The 19,334-nt window shown below is 40.8% G+C and overlaps 1 protein-coding gene across 1 annotated transcript in view; it reads right to left on the bottom strand.

Moving 5' to 3' along the window:
• ELL2 (elongation factor for RNA polymerase II 2) overlaps positions 1-18,163 on the bottom strand; it is a 70,882-nt gene extending 52,719 nt beyond the window's left edge. Inside the window, exons 1-2 of the mRNA XM_019727992.2 lie at positions 17,837-18,163; positions 835-882 (exon numbers count right to left, since the gene is read on the bottom strand). Coding sequence (XP_019583551.2) covers positions 835-882; positions 17,837-17,983 — 195 coding nt within the window. The 5' untranslated portion in view covers positions 17,984-18,163. The remainder of the gene's footprint in view (positions 1-834; positions 883-17,836) is intronic.
• Between the last annotated feature and the right edge of the window lie 1,171 nt (positions 18,164-19,334).

Genomic DNA, 19,334 nt, shown 5'->3' with positions numbered 1-19,334 from the left:
CAAGTTATAATGTTTAGAAACACTGTATTTATTTACATTGAATTTTTGCATTTTGTAACATACAAAGTCACAAGTATGTAGATTTAGAGTAAGGACAAGTATAATCTTCACCCTCAGCTTGTCTTTATAGCTTTAAAATCCATTTACAGATATTCCAACTCTCCATACTATAACATGCATAGAGACATATTCAGAAATGCACACTAATTTCAGTGAAGGAATGAGTCTATTTATTAATATTAATAGTAATAAATAATACTGACATTACTGTAAAGCTTATCATCTATTATAAACAAAATTCATAGGTGTGTCTTATTAGGAATTATCATGTATTATGTTTTTAAATGCAGCAATAAAATAGACATAATATTTTTTTTTATTCTGTATACTGGAAACTCAATTTTCTATTTATACATTTAATTGCCTAGTATGTACAATCAAAGAAATTAAGTCAACAGGTAGCAAAAGTTTAACAGAAACAACAATCACAGAATCACAACTTTCCTGACATTAGTAATTCCTTATGACTTAACTGTGGTAAACAAAACATATTCCCATAGTACTTTGAACTATGTTATACTTCAATAAAAAGACTAAAAAAATGCAATTACCTATGTTTTGGAAAAAAGGACCCTCAAGTATATCTGAATTATTTTTTAAATAAATCAAGAAGAGAATTCAAGCATCTTAAAAGTTCCAGAAATTTATGTTTAGTCAGAAAGTTCACAAAATGAGCGACAGTATATTAAGAGGCACAAGTGAAAACAAATTTTAAGAGTTAAATATGTGTGTAAGAAAAATCAATTTTCTTGCTAAATCAGTAAGAGTACTCACCCCTTGGAGACCTTGGAACTGAATTGAAGGTCGAAAAGGAATTACATTCTGTTAAAAGAAACATAAGAAACAAACAGGTCAAACTTGGTTACTGTGAGACAGAATGACATATTTAAACTTTAAATTTGTGCAAGTGGTCAGTGCTATAGTTTGTGAAAGTATCTTTTCATTACATACGTAGGTTTACATGTCATTATATTAAGATGCCTTGAGGAACAGAGTTGCATTTCTCTGCATCACGCAAATCAAAAGTATCTTTTGGCAGTATAGCTAATCAGGGTTTTGAAAATGACATGATTTGGCAACAAATGATTAGTATACTAATTCGATTTTACATTGAAAAAACATACTCTTGTTTAGTTTTTTCATATGTTTTTAAAAGGGGTAGGGACAGGGAAGAGATAATTGGAAGAACCTGCAAAACTCTTAGCAAGATGCCAGAAATGTAAAATTAAAGAAATACTTAAAACTTAAAGAAATATAAAATTAAAGTATTTGAGAGTGAACTGTGGTTTCCATTTTCTCACATTTTACCGGAGATTAATTTTCAGTTGAGGGTCAAAAAGTTTCTCACAAGATTCTCACCAGGAGAATATAATTTTTAGAACTGTGTTTTGTTTTAGTATGAGCTCTCATAGCTTTAATATTTTATCATAGATTTGTATATTTAGAAGCTATAATTGTAAATATCTACCATAGTCTCAGGCATGGCTGGCTTCCTGTATCCAAAGTCAATAGGCATGGTTTTCTAAGGAAACGCTTTTCCAAATCGCTAACAGAAATTCATGGAGAAATCAGATTTGGGTAACAATTAATAATAATGCATCAGCCTGTAAACTATCCTTCACACCCTTATATCCAAATCCAAGGTGCAAAAACAGAAACAGTGGTTTCTGGTCTCATCTCTACCTCCAATAAAAATAGATAGGCACCCCTGTACCCCTCCGTCCCTTCAGACACTGCACATTACCTACTACTTCTAGTTACCTCCCAAAACTTCTCTGCAGACTTAAAGGTGTATTAATCAGGATTACAATTAACTAAAGAGAAATTAGGAAAGGAAGAGAACGTCTCTAAAAGATAGATCACCTGAATATAAAATCAAGTGGTAGCATAAATCATTTTATTATTTATTTATATAAATGGATAAACATCCTTTTGGAGAAAACACAACAGATACTATTATCATTGTTTCGACACCCTAAAATGACCATTTTTAACTTCAGACTTATCGGCAGACTCCAAGTACTTACTCCTAATAAACTCGTTTCTTGAAGTGGGTTTTTAAAAAAGGGAAGACAGTATAATGTTAAGAAAACTTTGCAAACCAGGAAAATTTTAAGTTTCAATATAATACAACAGTTATGTTTTTTTTCCTGAAGCTTAAGTAAGGTTTAAATTGTTATCCAGCATAAGAAACAGAAATGCATAATCGTGCATCAGTTTTGAGAAAGAGCGCACGACATTAGCATCTAGATAAGCACGACATTAGCATCTAGATAAGGGTACACGGTCACATTCCTGGATTTCTCTCCTACGATAGGATTTGAAGAATCTAATTCACTGTAAAAAACAATGTGATTATGTGAACAAACACAAATTAAAAAGACAAATTGAAACTGCAATTGTATTTAAAATGCATGGAGACAGGAAATACATACTAATAATGTGTGCCTCAAAAAAAAAGGGAACATAGAAAGGTAATGCTGGAAATTTAAAAATAATTTTTAATAGTGATTCATTCTAATTCATGGTATTTTATGAAAATATAAAATATAGATTAACGCTAACTTGAATTTCCTTAGAGAGAGAAAACCCCACCCAAACTACCTGCCACAGCTAAACTTCTTCCTGAAATAATGGCAACGTGCCTGCAGAAGCCCAGGGGAGCCCCTGTTCCTGTAAGTTAGTGGCCCTACCGTTGGGGTAACAGGTCCAGGCTCCGGATTTCACACCTCCTGGCTCTCCCTTCAAATCACAAACACTGTACATCTCAGAGGCTAGTTACACTTTCCTCCCTTACTCCTGGAAACCCAGGAGCTGTCTTCAGCTCCACAATGGAATTTGAAATTCTCTACCAAGTTCATTAATTCTTCTTGGTGAAACAAACACTAACTTTTCTCAATTTTCAAATGGCTCACTGGTCCATTGGATATCACCACTTCCCTTTACACAGAGACACCAGCCCTCCCATGCCTTTCATTTCAAAAGCTAGTGCTGTTCCCTTTCCCCTTTCTAAGACCCACTCCCTCCTAGAGGCTTATCTTGCCTATCTGGTGATGACGCTGCATCTCTTCCCTTTCTCACCTTGCTCTTCTCCACAACTTGCCACTTATCACTGCCTAAAACACTGTGCATTAGAGCTTCTCAGTGACAGCAAAACTGGCAAACACTAAATCCACCCCACCCCCCAAACTGGCACTTCTTTCCTACTTTTCCAGCAAGAGTACTTCTCTTTTTGGTTCTCTGGGCTACGAACCTTACATTTAATTTATAGTCTCTTCTCCTCCCATGCCTATCATATTCTGTTAGTCAATTACAGGCCACTAGAATCACATTCTTCTGAATCCAGCAATAATATAGTTAACGCCCCCCCCCGCCCCCACCATAGGCAATGTGTCCCATTAATAACTAAGCAGAGAACAGAACCCAGGACTCAACCCTATTTTGTCACGCTGCTTTTCTTCTACAACCTGCGTGCTCCACACACAGCTGCTACACGGGATTCAAGCATGTGGGAGGCTAATCCTTCATTCCAGAGAGTTCACGTTTTAGTGGGGACATTAGAGAACGATACAATACTCGGCCACGTACTCCCGGGAGGTGCAGTAAGAAGACGACTATGGGTTAGAAGAGATACTAGAAAAGCCAAAAAGGTTTAATGGAAAAGATGGATCTTGGGTAGCAATTCAGAAAAGACAAACTCCAGGGGGAGAGAGTACCCTGAACAAAAGAGACAGGAATGGGTACCATGTGGGCAGAGGGCAGGTCTTTTTGTGTATAGAGTTCTTTCACGCTTGAAATACTACACAAAGGATCAGAATTGGACCTGGAGATCCTGCCTAATCTTTCCGTGACCTCAAAATTTGTCTTCAGTTTTAGCTTCTATCCACTACAGAATAAAGAAGACAGTAATTTAAATTTCAGGCCTTGGGGATTTCAAAAGGTTTATCACCCCGTGAAATGACCCTACCCTAATCCCCTCCATTCCCCCCTCAGGGAGGACCTTTAAGTTTTGACTTTTTACGCAATAAACAATTGGAGGCTCGCTTACTTTTGGGGATAAGAAAGTGAGTTGCTGAAAGAAGTGTTTCAGGGAAAGCAGCTCTTTCAGTCATGTGCAAGAAAGATGGAGAGGCATGGGTTGGGGCGAGGAAAAGGTTTAGAGATCAGCTCCAGGGGATGTTTTATTTAGAAATACTCTGGTGATAAAGGCTTAAATTCAATTAGTATGACTTCATCTGGAGCCAACAGGAGTTGGTGCTAGTGAGCAGACATTCCTAAGGAAGAGAGAGAAAATGTGCTGAAAGCTTGACTACCATGAACCAAAGAAAAATGAAGCAAAGGTGGCTCGGGGGCTCCCAATCATTACTTCTCACCAGTCAGCCCCAGAGTCCGTCAAATTAAGCTCTTAGACTCTACTTTGAAAGCCCCTATCACTAAGCACCTAGATAAAGGCCTTCCTTCCTTCTTTCAATTCCTTCCAAATGCTGCTCATCATTCAAAGAGCTAGCAGCAGCTCTCAGAGGCCACTCTTGGCATGTTACACAGCCTGCAGGGGGTTTCATCAAAGCAAAGCAAACTCCTCCACATAGAAACCAGACCCTCCATCTACAGGACCAACCAATTCATTTTCCACTTCCTCCCAACTGTGGCTCAGCCATGTTAACCTTTGTTGTTTGTTTGTTTGTTCTGGAAACATTCTCTTCTACTGCCTTCCTGTTCCTTCAACCTGGCACACCTTCCCAAACACATTTTGCCTACCCATGCTAATCATTTACTTGACATTCAAGTTTAATTTCCTCAGCTAGGCCTTCCTTTGGATAAATCAGGAATCAAAGACTCAGTGTGGTTAAGGACGCAAGGCAGGTAAACGTGAGAGGCGGGATAAAGCAACTAGGATGGCAAGTACCTGGAGAAGGAATGCCCAACCTAGAAAGGACTCAAATTTTAAAATGTTAAACCTTTTCCAGTCCAAACAAAACACAACTGCCACCATTTTGCTAAGTCTGAACTGTGCCCACTTGGCGTTAACTCCTGTTAGCTACTGTTTTTCCAGATGCCCGTGTCATAATTCTACCACATTGGGGTGTATTTTTTCATAGGTTGTTTTACTCTTAGTTGTTACGATACAGAAAAGTCTAACACATATTTAACTTACAAGTATTTATCTACATTATGCTCAGCTACAGAAAAGTATTATAAAATGATCTGGCCATGTTCTCTTTATATATGTGGTACACACTATGTACCTTATATAATTTACAGATTGCTGTGTTGTATAGACAAAACAGTACAACTATGTTTTACATCAATTTAGAAACTTTGAAGAATAATTTTCACTTTATCCAGTTTTTGTCTCATCACCTGAATTTAGAACTTAACCATACCTGCTTATAGTTTTCTCTGTATTGCTTGATTTCTTAACAAAAATGTTTACATAGTTTTGTAATGCACAGAGCATTTTTATACTCGTTTTCTCAAGTGAGCCTCCTGACACCAGTCCTGGGTGGTAGGAAGGCGTCCTTCGCCCCCATTTCACAGGGACAGGAACGAGTCTTCAGCAAGTAAACTGCGTTGGTCAGGATCACCACACTGTTGATTAGCAGAGCTGGACCTCAGATCCAGCCCTCTGAATCCCAAGTACAGGACCCTTCCCTTCCCTTGCCTCTGTAGCAGGTTACTTCCTAGGGCGGAACATTTCAAAGTCCTTAAATGCTCATTCAATTCTTCTGGCAGTTTGTTTCCAAGGCAAATGAATTTCATACAATCATTACAATTTCCAAAATTCAGTTTCTGATTAAAAATATTTTAGTTTTGCTATAAAAACCATGCATAATAAAGGAACGTATATAAATATTGGCGTTAGCGTTTTTCTTTTAAAAAAATAATAAAACTCTCACCTATGGAATAGTTGTGGGTGCTCATCCAAACGGGACAAACTAAGATCACTGTTACTGCAAAACTCCTTTAAGAAGTCTGACATCTTAAACAATACTAAGAGAACCTTAAGTGCTTTATTGATTTAATCCCAATTTTAGATAAGATTTTACTAGGTTATAGTTCTTGAATGTTTTTTAAAAAATGCAAAAGGAGACAGCTAGAACTCTAAACCACTTATTATGCATCTGTGCTAATGGGATAGCTCCCACGAATAATAGGTTCTAAAAGTCAATACTATTTTAAACAAATGTCTCACGCATGTTAGCTTTTTGTCTAAATGTTTTTAAGCCTAAGTTTCACTGCATAAACATGACCTGAACTCATTGTATATTTTTAAAATGCAATTCAATTTTAAAAGATAATGTAATTATAGGTGGCCAAATACTACACGGCATGTTTTAAAATAATGTTTAACTTACTAAGTACATTCCCACTATAAATGAGTTTCAATAGGGCTTCAGCGTTTGATTTTCAGCTTTAATTAAATATTTGCACCAAGTAGCTCTTTTAAAAATCAAGTAACTCTAGGGTTTAACTGAATAGTAGTTGAGCTATAATCTAAGAAAGATTGTCTGGCTTGGCATATTCGTCCAGCCAGGAAACAATACAGATTGGACTGACTAGGGAAACTCCCTTTGACAAATGTTTCAACAACCTGATAAAGGTGATGTTTTGCAGTCAAAAGACTCTGTTAAACTCTTAGTCCTTTCCCTGTTTTTAGAGCTCCTAGAATTAACCCTCTATATCTCATAGGAAATGTAAGGCATTCTTAAGCACAGAATAAAAGTGCAAGCAATACTAAAATGCTCAAAAGTTTGGTTATACTCTTGACACCTGTCATTAGACACCTGTTACAAGCCAATTCTACTGCAACAAAAATTGCTCTATGACCAAAGAAATCTACGCACATTATTTCCTGGGAGTATTCCTCACAATATATCAGGACTATAAAAGTAACACATAATTTACTAAGTAATATTAATTTTACAGAGTAATATTAATTTCTGACATGATTCTTTTAGAGTTGGAGAGAAAGAAAAGCTCAGGTTTATCTGAAGTTGAATAAAAGAAAGTTACTTATCCTATAAAAGTTATAACCATCGCTTGATTATTTACATATTGCTTATCCATGTGGATAAATCAAATCTATGGTTACTTTTACTCCATTGGTTTTTGTGAATATATAAACATAAGGAATAGCATCCTGAGCCTAGAAAAGAGTGATTTCTCTAAGAAACATATTATAGAGATCCTTCTAACTTCATTCCCTAAGCTGACAGATATACTTGAAATGCCTTATGCTTCCCTTCTGAACCCATTATGGAACTTTGACTTAACGCAAATTTAACTCAAAATTAACTCTTGAATTATTACTGAATTAAATTCAAGAATTCTTGAATTACTTAAAATTAACCAAAAGGCATTTATTAAATACTTGATATTTATCTGAATACCTAAGCTGTGTCATAAATTATGATAAAGTAGCGCCCCCCCCTAAAAAAAAATTCCAAAGTCAAATATAATTTTGGAACTTTGTCAAAACCAGAAAATGTTCTATAAATGGTGGTAGGTCAGGTGACTGCTTTAAGAGGAATTGTTTTAAGAAATAATTATAACTAACTGGTTACTATTTATTGAGTGCTTACAATGCGTCAGGCACTATAATGATTTTTACTATCACCTCTGGGAATTCTCAGAACACCCTTGTGGAGTAGATACTATTATTTCCAATACTAAGGTAAATCCTATGAATTACCTAACGTTACATAGCTAATAAGTGACCTTGGACTACAACCCTGGCCTGTCTCACTTTAAGAACTGTGTTCTTACCCACCATTTTATACAGCTACCGTGTTTCCCCGAAAATAAGACCTGGTGTTATATTAAGTTGTGCTCCAAAAGACACATTAGGACTTATGTTCAGGGGATGTCCCCCTGAAAAATCATGCTAGGGCTTATTTTCCGGTTAGGTCTTATTTTCGGGGAAACACGGTCGCCTCATCTGTCCCTTCTTAACAATAATTATATAAAATGTGAAACATTTGAAAGCTAGAGAATTAAGAATTGGGAGTTTTTTGGGGGATGACTTTTTCTGGTTTTGCACTACAGCTTAAAACAGGCACTTGAATTTGTTTTCACCTGTGCAAGTAAATAGTAAAGTGTTTATGATTTTCCTTGGTATACAATTTGTATATGATTCGTATATGATAGATTATCTTTCTTTCCTAAGGTACTATAGGAGGCATTATACCATTTTATTAACTTCTAGTTATGACTTTTAAAAAGTCATTTTATTCTGTTCTTTAAAACATCTCCTGATAGAGAGACCAAAGACTACCTAATAATTATACTTTAACCACTGTAATAAAAATAATCTAGGCAGGGAAATAAGAGGAAGAAAGAAAATTGGAGCTAAAGCAGGAAACAGCACAGGAAATCAGACTGTTAACCCTGAAGAAATCAAATATACTCAGCTCTTATCATAAACTGGTCATATGTTTAGAATGACAGCATGAATGAAGTTTAGAGATAATCCAAAGCTGCCTTAATAAAGGGTGTCTCCTTCATTGCCTCCAATCTTTTATAAGATGGAAAAAAAAAGTCATTAAGCTTCACAAAATCTAGTATTTTGCTTTGTGAGTCAATCCAACCTTACCTGTAGAAGAAACTCCTTCTCTGCAGATTTGGAAGAACCAGATTAAAGAGCACATGGAATAAAGAATAATTTCTTTCTAGCCATTATACCATAAAAAAGAGTGAAATATAAAAGGGATGGCCAAAACAGTAGTGAGAAGAGGTCAAAAACCTAATCTATTGAACACAGTCCTTGTCTTGAAAGATAGCTTCTGGCAAACTGTAGCTATCTGATGCAGGCCAAACTTTTAAAAAATATTATTGTTGTTTTAAATCTTACTATTTCAAATAGCTCTTAAAGGAACATGGAAGACAAAAATCTAAACTGAACAAGCTAAAAAGTTAGTTACTGTTAAACCAACAATACTTGAAGCATAATATCCCATCATATTTTTCAAGAGAGCTTCATGTGAGCTTTATATAAATGGGTAAGCTTACATGTCAAATCTGACTACAAATGTAAATGAAGACTGGTTCCTTCAGATCATGATCTCTAGAGCAGAAATGTAAGGAGAAATGGTAAGGTAAAATAAGCTTGGATTGAAAGATGGAAATTATTTTTAAAAATACTACATTATTTTTAAAAATACTAGAGTATTTTTAAAATACTAGAAATTGATAAAATGAACATCAAAAACTCTTTTACGAAGAGATCCTTTAGAAAGCTTGAAACCAGGAAACTACATGATTATACTTAATGTTTTAAAAAGCTCACTCTGGCTGCTGTGTGGAGAATGAATTATGCAGAGAAGAGGGAAAGCTTGGAGGCTAGCTGGAAGTCCATTGACGGTGGTCCTCAAGACAGATAATGGTGGCTTTTTTTTTTTTTGAGATACCTATAAAACTGATGAGATGAGGTGTTGGGAATAGACGCCTGGAGTTGGAGGAAGGTCAGTCAGAGCTGGAGATAAATATTTGGAAGTCAGCAACCTATGGATGGCATTTAAATCCATAGGATTAGATGAACACGGGGAGGGAAAAAGAGAAGGGAACCAGGATCTCTAGCATTCAGAAGCCAGTCAACAGAAGAAACGGAAAGAATGGGGGAGAGGGGGCAGGCAGAAGACCAGGGAAGTTGTTTATAACAGGAGGGAATGCTGCTGAAGTCAGGTAAGATAGTGACAAAAAGGTGACCACTGGACTGGTAAAAAGTGACCTAGTTACGTGCCATCTTAGCAATGTGGTGACCCAACCCGATGGCCTGAACAGAGGATGGGAGGTGAAGAAGCAGACACTGCTTCTCAGACATACCCTCAAACAGAACCATTCTCTTTTTTAGGTGTCCCACTGAATAAAGACCTTCCTAAAGTTTTTGTTTCATATGTCTGTACTTTCTTGATAGCAGGGCCTGTCTATGACTCACTCGGCTTTACATCTCCAGTGGCTAGTTCTATGCCTTGCACATGTCGGAAAATTAATAAATGTTTGCTAAATGAATATTTGGTAGTTATAATTCTGACTTCTTCCTCTTAATCTTTTATTAAAGAAAAAAAATCTTAAGTTACTCAACTGAGTTTTTACTACATGGATATGTGTTCTGGTTCTTGGAGGCAACAAAAGCAGTGATACTAAGTAAATGCTATTTTAAAATATGCTATCACTTAAGTTTCTAGGTAAGCATATTAGATTCTCAAGTATCTCAGTGAATCTTATTAGAAAGTTCAAGACTGACTCCGCCCTCAAATAAGCTCACTGTTCAGTGAAAAAGTCTTCTAGTCAAGGTTACCTTATGGACCATGAACCAAGCATCGTAACTAGTCCATGACGATGGATGACAAAAGCATTATGTATTCGTGATTTTTTGTTTTGTTTTTCACAATGAAGCCATGAAACAAAAAAGAGGAGAATCAACACACTGAAACAAAAATGGAGGTCATTGGGAAGGGCCTTAAAGGCCTTTAGAAATCATTTCAAAATGATACTTAAATGGTACATCCAGGCACATTATAGAGTTACTTACCGTTTCAATAATCATTGGGGACAGAAACCACAGGTCTCATTTTCAAGTTAAAAACAAATTCAATTTTCATATTATCTGTGTTTCTCTGATGGTCTTAAGTGCAATTTATGTAAAGGTTACTGAATAAAGGAAGCCCATAAAAATACAAAAATTTAAAAATCCCGGCTAAAACCAAAATTTCTTCTACCTAATAATTTTAACTTCCCCACAAGTATCACCAATCCCCCAAATTTCCATCCAAATGTAAAAGAGTTTGAGACATGTGAACAATATAGCATTGTTCTAGTCTAGCCTCAGACCCCCAAATATACTTTTCAAATATAAAACATCTAATCAAGCCTAAGTCTCTTAGACACCAAACAAAACAGAGTGAATGTTCACTAAAATGGAACTCATCTTTATCATCCACCGCCCCCAACTCTCCCAACTGCTTCTGATTTCCCCTTTTTCTACTAAGGGTACCCCTCCTAGTGCTGAAGGCTAGAAATCTCAATTTAACCTTATTCCTTTAAAACATGGTGGTTAAATTCTATAGATTCTATTGAACTCTAATGCCCTCCACAAGCATCCTAGTTAAGAACCAAATCATCTCGGGCCTGGACCACATACTTTTCGGTAACTTGTCTGCTTCCTTGCTTCCTTCCAGATTTACCTTATATGCATCGTGTACACCATGGCCAGAATAATCTGAAAACATAGCTCAAATTACCTTAAATTTCTACTCAGTGTCTCCCCAGTGTTGATGGAATAAAAGCCAACCTGCTCCAGTCTGCCGTTCCTCTCTGAGATGCAACGACATTTTTCTCCTGCACTCTTGATTAAGTTCCTTACAATTCTCAGAGCCTGCCCCTAGCTCTTCTGCTGCTGTGCTTTCCTTGCCTGTGCCATTCCCTCTGCTGGAAATGTGGTCCCCCATCCAGTCTCTGCCTGCCAAAATCTTGCTAAAATCCTTTAAGACCCCAGGATGTTTTTTAGACCAATAACATCTCGGATCCTCAATAAGAAAAGAAACTTTCGGCATTCATTGTCTAACAATCTGGCTACTAAGAAACAAGTAGCCAAATGCTCTAACTGTAGAGTCCAATTCAAGGTGCTAATTTGATTCATGAATCTTTAGGGAGCATATACCCTAATTAAGCAGATCCTATCTTCTTCTAGCCTACATTATACTGCTAGCCATAGAAATGCTAGGTTTGGCCTTTGCGGGCAAATATTAACGGCGACCCTTAAACCTGTTCTTCCTAAAGATTTAACATGGCTCACAACAGAATTTATGGATAGGTAAATAAATTGCAAGAGAGGGAGGGAGGGAAGGAAAAAAAGGAAAGATAGAACAATTCTTCCTGGTAAATCAGACCTGAGTCATGCTGTTTTTTTAGCTGCAATTTGGCTATGGAGACATGGCCATTAACCTACTGTATTCTACTCCAGATCTTCTTTACTAGATTTTTGCTTAAGTCATGGGAAATGTCGTGTGGAGCTGATGAATACAGGAGAGTCAAATGTGGGGTTATATAGGTGTTTTCTTTATTCTAAAGTTTAGCTCATCTTAAATGCAGAAATGCCCATAATATCATATTTTAGGGACATCTTCTCAAATACTTCAAATACATTTGGCCCAAACTGTCAAATAAGTGTGCTGGATGCTGGTTCCAGGCTCCTGAGCCTGTCTGTGGTGACCGTGAATTGTTCAAGTGCCCCAACATTGCTTTAGATGAAATTCTCACTTTCTTCCCTCCGGTAGCTTTATCACAAATTACCTAGTAAGTCCTATGAGCACAGCTTCCATAGTTTTTTTTTACAAGTGCAAAGGGAGCAAACGGAAAGGCTTGGATCTGGTGATTGTCCTCCGGTAAGCTTTCCTGTAAATCATTCCAAGAATTCTATGCCCCTTTCCTTTTAAATTCTTTTCTTGAACATATTCCAATCCTTCACATATGTTCTTTTTACCTCTTCCCGATTCTGGTGCCAAGATTCCCTGTCTATCATTTTAGGCAATCTGGTTAAGCTTTTCACTGGGAGGAGCACCCTCCTTTGCACTGGGCACCTGATCATTTGAATAAACTTTTCAAACACTACAATATAGAGAACAAACTTGACTTTACGTGATAAAAGGCATTTTAAGATCCAGTTGTGTCTAAATTAAAAGTCAGTAAGATTAACTTATTTAAATTGAACCTGGCTACATTTAAAAAGTTCAACAAAAGGCACATGCTAATGCAAATCACCTTGTTTTACTTCATAAACATGTCCCATGATAATGGCAGCTCTGTGCTGGCAGGTCTGGATGCTTCAGTGGTGCCTTCAGGAGAACAGGGTGTTCTGTAGTATTTATAAGGTAGATTACTGAAAACACACACACTCAAACTTGTTTGAGGCAGAAAAAGGAAGAGATAAGGAAAAAGTAAGGTATTAGTCTTTTCTGTGCCTTAAACCACAATTAATGAAATTAAACTTAAAAGTTCTCCTAATAGAATGACAGGCTCTGGAGAGGAAATCACACCTACCCCATGACCTGTGGGATCAGTGATTTTAGAGGATCAAGTAACACGTTAAAGGGAACTACTGTGAAGAATAGCGACTGGAGGTTTAAATCAGACTATGTTTTGATGGGAAATAATAGTATCTGGTAAAACAGGGAGACTGAGTTCCTCATGCAAAATTAAATTTAAGTATATTTGTACAAACTTTTGAAACACTATTATTTTTCTGGAAGACACAAATCAAGGCAGAAAAATTAAGCGAATAATTACAGTTAACAAGAGAATGTGTTAACAGAATCTTTCTTAAAGGCATCTACTTTCTGAGCTTCAGACAGAGAATGAATGGCTAGGCCCCTGCCCGCAAGTGCATCTATTCAAGACTTTCTATGTACTAGTTTGGTAAACATGATATTATTTGAGTCACCACCTTTGAAACTCTGAATAAACATTTTTTAAAATAAATTGACAGGACCAGCAATGACAATCTGAAAACAATATTTTGATAAGATTTTTGTTACTACAAATGAGTTACTCAAATGTCGAAATAAAGCCAGCTACATTACTGAAGAAATTAGCGAAGATATATTTTAGAATTTGGGGTTTTAATTTTAAATATAGTTTTAGGATACATTCGGGAGAAAGATGTAATTACAGTAAAATATACTCACTTAAAATATGTACAGCTTATATGGACCAGACAATCACAGACATCAATTTAGAATGACTATAAAGTTGTAATTTGTGATTTTATTTACTAACTTGTCCCCTCATTCAAAATAATCTACAGTAAAAAACAAAAAAAAAGTAGCTTTGCAATATATCTTAGATGTCTATATTAGTATGTCTAAATTTATTCTGCAAACTGTGAAAATAATGTTCTACTTAACATTTTTTAATATACAATCAATTTGAAACTATTTCTATATTCAAATTCAGTGGAAAAACAACTTTTAGGAGACATTTACTCCAACTACAACTCCCATTCCTGAATTCACAATGTTTCTTCTGTACCCCCATCCCTTTTTAGAAAGATTCCCAAGTTAGCATTCTTCGTTTCTTCTCTAAAAATTGAAAACTTGAATAAAAGTCATTTAGCTCTGTTTGTCTTGTTTCCAATGAAAGATTGTTTTCATGAACGCTAATAATTTCATATACTTGCTCAATTATATCTAAAGAACTTCTGTATTTTGCCAAAATCATAGTTTCCTAAAATTCCTAAATTTACTTCCCTGAAGCCTTAGGTCAAGTGGATTTAGAAGGAAAAAATCCAATGGACAAAATAATTTGGGTAAAAATAACTGATGTTTAATTTAGGAAATTAACCTGTTCAAATTTCTGGCTCTTAAAAAATCATTAGAAGAGGACAAGTAATAGTCATAATCTTGTACACGTCAAAGCCATTTAGAGGTCTCTTGTCAAGCATTAAGCACCTTCAGATCTGAGCACAGGAATGGTGGGGGCAGTTTTATGTGAGAAATTTAAAGTCATTTTTTTCCCCCCAGAAAATAGGCTTGACCACCAGAAACTTCTTCCCAATTAGCTAACACATGCCAACATATTTCTAAACAGTAGCTACAATGGAGTTACCAAGCTCTACTTCTGATAAGGGCAAAAGGGGTAAGACCAACAAAGTATCCTTCTAGTCAAGGGTAAAAGCTCAGCCTAATGCCTAATGCAGGTAACTTACTGTGCAGATGGGGGAGCCCTGGTCTGGCCAGAGCCAGAAGAGGGGTACTGAGGACACATTCGCAGGAGTCTTACCTGAACCCACCAGAGGATTCTGAAGTACCAACTTTTCATTTGGGGTTAACATTCTCAACCCAATTACTGCTTTTCCAAGTCCCTTAAAAAATGTTTTAGTGGCTGAAGTGACAGGCCTGGGGACAGGAACTGGTTAAGTCACAAACAAGGCAGTGTCAGACTACAAATACCAAGTCAGCTTGTTTCTTCGCCCCCTCCCTGCACACCACTGCTTCTACCACTATCTTTTCAGGAGAAAAGGAATCCTAGGACTAACTCAAGCTACCTGGATCCACAATCAGAAAGGTGGAGGGGCCTGGAAAAGTCATCTCCTTTTCCTTTCTCTGCCTCTGTACAGATTGACTAGAGTCATTAATTTGCATGCAGAGATGGAAAGAGATAATGATATTAACGAAATAGTAGTCAGGAGCAAAGCCACTGACTTCAGTACCTTTGAGTATTAAAAATAAAAATCAAGAATTAAGTGGTGGATTGGGAAAGAATTTTTGGTCTCCTGGCTCCTGGAAGATAGTGGTATATAAATGTGGGGGCTTTTGGAGTCAAAACACTCCAATCTTAATGCCAAGCATGTAAACACTAAGGTGTAGGAGGCAGGAATGAATGTAGGAAAACAAACAGCACTCCCTTCCTGGCCCCAGTGGGTCATACAGATCAGCGGAGCTCTGGGGGCCTGTCACCTCACTCTCCCTCGGGACCATCCCTTCCCCGTGGGCCTCCTCACACACCTCATCCCTGCCAAGTGTACAGTGTCTGTCACGCTCACTGTAATCAACCTTACAGGTTGCCTGTTGTCCTCCCAAGGTGGCTGGTTGACCTATTGTCCCCAGAGATGTCTCTCTACCCTGTGTCGGTCTCTCTCTGCTCCCTGGGTCTGTTTTTGACTGGAGGTTGGCCTCTTTCTGCTGGGTTTCTTCCTCTCCAGCTTCTGTGTTTTTCTCTTTACATTTCCTGACCTGCCTTCTTCCCACTGTCATTCTTTCCCACATTCTCCTTTTGGAACAGGCAAGCCAATCTCTACATCTTGCAGGGCTGAGTTTCTCGTTTGCCTCTGTACCTCTGCCTGCCTATCTGACTTCCCCCAGTTGGAACTCCCACTCCATGAGGGTGCTGGTCTCTTCCCTGCAGGTACACCTGTCTGGGAGTAGCTACTGACACGCGCAGTTTTATATTTCTTGTATCTCGCTGCATTCCTGTTGCTGGGTGTGCAGACCTTTGAGCCATTCATGAGACTTTTTCCTTGGGATTTCACGGTATGTAGAAAAATCTTTCTCCCTGTTCATACACACCTCTCCTATCCCCCTCCCGCCCCCCAAGTCTGAGTGTTTCTCATCATAGGCTTTTCTGCTGGGTAATACTTGTGCCCTGAAATGTACATCCAGGTGTCTACTCACTTCTGTGAGTGCCCCCCTGAGAGCAGGCTCACCTCTACGAGTCTGTCCTGATGTTTACACGTTACACTATCATGTGAATTCAGGTACTGCCCATGCTGTGCACAATTGTGTGCCTCCCTGGGTGCATGTTTGTGTAGGAGGCCGCTCTGCAGGCGAGTCTCCCTTAGCCCAGGTTCACACGTTCCCAGAGAACCAGGATTCACACCTCTCCAGTGACTCTGCCTCCAATGCTGTCTTCCTCCTATGCATTTAAAACGCCTGGCGCTAGTGGGAGCTCAACAGATGTTAAATCTCCATTTTTATCTGAGTAAGTGAGTCTGCATCTGGGTGTCCCTCTGTGCCTGTTTTATGAGATCAGTTAATTGGAGCGTGTTTCCTTGGTATGGACTGGGCTATGTCAGGATGCCCTGTGGGTTTCTTTCCAACTGTCTTAGAGTAAATGTTACCCCTCCTCATATGGTATATCCCTCCCCTTCCACAGTGTGTCCACTCCTGTCTTCCTCATCCACGCACCGTCCTACATGTCCATAAACGGCTTCCCCATGCACCCTGGTTGCTGTGTCTCCTCTCTCGGTCTCCCTCGCCCCTTCCCTCTCCCCCTCCCTCCCTCATTTTTTCAACGTGAGAACGCGTTCCCGAGTTTGTACTCCAATTGTGGCGGACGTGCGTCCCACATGAGCCTTCGCAGTACTCGAGTTGTGAGTCCGTGGGTCTCTCTCCGGAACGCGGTGCTGGGTGAGAGACCGGAGTCTCCGCCCGGGATGCAGTGTATCCTCCCCCCACGCTCGCTCCAGGTCTCTATGTCCGTGGATCCACCCGAGACGCCGCGCGTCTTTCCCCCACGAATCTCTTGCCCCCCGGGAGAGCTCTGGGTGTGTGGCTCCCCCGTACGCGGTGCTGGTGCGTTTCGGAGCGCGAAGCGCCTGTGTCCCCGAGTCCCTGGGAGTGCAAGGTGTGTGCTCCTCCCCCCTCGTACGCGGAGCGCCTGTGTCCCAGCCTTTGCTAGTACACGGTGTGCCCCGCCATACACGGAGCGCCTATGTCCCCAAGTCCCTGCGAGTACAAGATGTGTTCCGCCTCCATACACGGAGCGCCTGTGTCTCCGTCTCTGCGGGTCCACGGTGCCTATGTGTTTGTTATTCCCAAAACGCGGACGACTTGTGCCAGGGGTCCTTCGGGTTCGTTATCGGTTAGATGCACAGCCCCCGCCCCCGCCCCCCGCCGCGGGGGGAGCAGCGTCGTTATCTCATCACACTCGTCCCCGTGGTACCTCTCTCCCTCTTTGGCACAGAAAATGCCAGGAAACCCGCGGGCGCCGTCGGAAAGTCCCGCAGCTGCGGCGCCGCCAAGATAGGGCTGCGGTTGCCTCGGCCCCGCCGCCAGGGGCCGCCCGCCCGCCCGTCTCCCCACGCCTCAGTGCCGAGCTGGCCCGGGACGGCGTCGTCCGCGACCCTCCGGGCCCTGCCGCCCGGGCGCTGACGGCAGCGGCGACGAGCCACGACTCCGCCAGCCCCGCGCTGGGTGCCGGGGGCAGGGGAAGGTGCGGCCGGGCGGCAAGGGGCGCGTTCTCCCTCCCCGAGCCCGGCGGGTTGGCCGGCCGGGCCGCTCACCTTGTGGCTCTGGTAGGTCTCGAGCGCTCGGATCGCCGTCTCGGTGAGCTTAACATGCAGTACGGTGATGTTGTCCTGCCCCAGGCGTCCGCAAGACAGCCCATAGCGCTGCTCTTCCCGCAGGCCCGCCGCCCCCCCCGCCGCCATCTTAAACTCCCCGGGGTGCCGCCGCCGACGCCGCTCGGGCACTAGCCTCCTCTGCGGCCGCGGCTGCTCGGGCTTCTGCAGCCGCCGCCACAGCTACGGCCATCCCGCTGCTGACGTACTGTCATATACTGCGCGCAGCCAGACCTCGGGCTGCCACCGCCGCCACCCGCCCCACCCTCCTGCCCCGCGCCCCGCCCCGAGCTCGTCTCATTGGCCCCATTCGCCTCAGAACCTCCCTCATTGGCTGCCATCCACTCTCACGGGGGCGGAGCCCAAAGTCGCTGGAGTTTTGCTCTCAGGACGGACGGGACGTCCGAGAGGTGAGAGGCTGACGTCTAGGTGACGCGCCAACTTAATCATATGTTACGTCACGTCTAGTCGTTTTGGCTCGCCAGCCGGGATTGGCCAGGCTGGTTTGGGGGATCCCCTGCTAATTGGGTGTACAAGTTGCCTGGTCTGGTTACCCGGAGTCGCAGCCCTGTCCCTTGAGGGATAGTAGTGGAGAGTAGGGGGAGCCTCTTCCTGAACTGGTGATCCTGAGAGAGGGAGACCCCCCAAATGTGTGGCCAAGTAAGGACTCGGTCCCCCGACGGCTGCGGAAGCTTCTGGAGATTGGTGTGTGCCAGTGAGGGAGGATGCGGTTGGTAGAGTCGCTAGAGAGTGTCTCAAAACTCAGTTTAGTGCTGTTGAGCAGATGGAATTGGGGAGGATGCCCTTCGTCTTTTCACACTACATTTGAAATTAGTGAGGACCCTAGGCTTTAGGAGTTGTGCTAGATTGTGCGGAACATTTTAAATACAACACCATGCCTAAGGCTTAGATGCCTTTGGTGTAGTGGGTATAGTAATTATGGGAAATTGAACTTCAAAGTCTTTCCCATGCCATGCCCGCTTGTGATTCCATAGGAACGTATTCCATTTCTCTGGAGCTCGCCAACGGGGCAGGGTTGTGCCTTTTTATGGGACTTGGAGGGGCACTCTTGGTTGGTGGTATCTCCTTTTAAAGGACCGTGGGAGAGTAAAACTGGCCTCCGCCTAAATGAAGGGAAACATCGACACCTCTCATTCTCTGGTTCCGTTTGAGTTCCGTCCATTTTAGTTGATAGGGATGTGGCAAAACCTAGCTAGGGTTTAAGCTATTGATGGGGGTGTGAGGGTGTGGGGAGGCCCAGCATAGTTTCCATTCCTCACGGTGCTCCGCGTGTAGGCGTGGCTAAAGGAGGGAACTTAATCAGGAGCCCTTTTGAGGCTGTGTGTGGATGGATAGACTACAGGATTCCCATCAGTGGTTGAATTAACTGGGTGATCAGAAACACCAGATAGAAACAAACTATTGAAAGGCTTGAAACTGT

This window comes from Rhinolophus sinicus, linkage group LG03 (genome assembly GCF_036562045.2).
Source record: "Rhinolophus sinicus isolate RSC01 linkage group LG03, ASM3656204v1, whole genome shotgun sequence".
In the NCBI taxonomy this organism is placed as follows: domain Eukaryota; kingdom Metazoa; phylum Chordata; class Mammalia; order Chiroptera; family Rhinolophidae; genus Rhinolophus; species Rhinolophus sinicus.
Note: the sequence above shows the minus strand (reverse complement) of the source record. Positions and strands in the feature narration are given on the sequence as shown.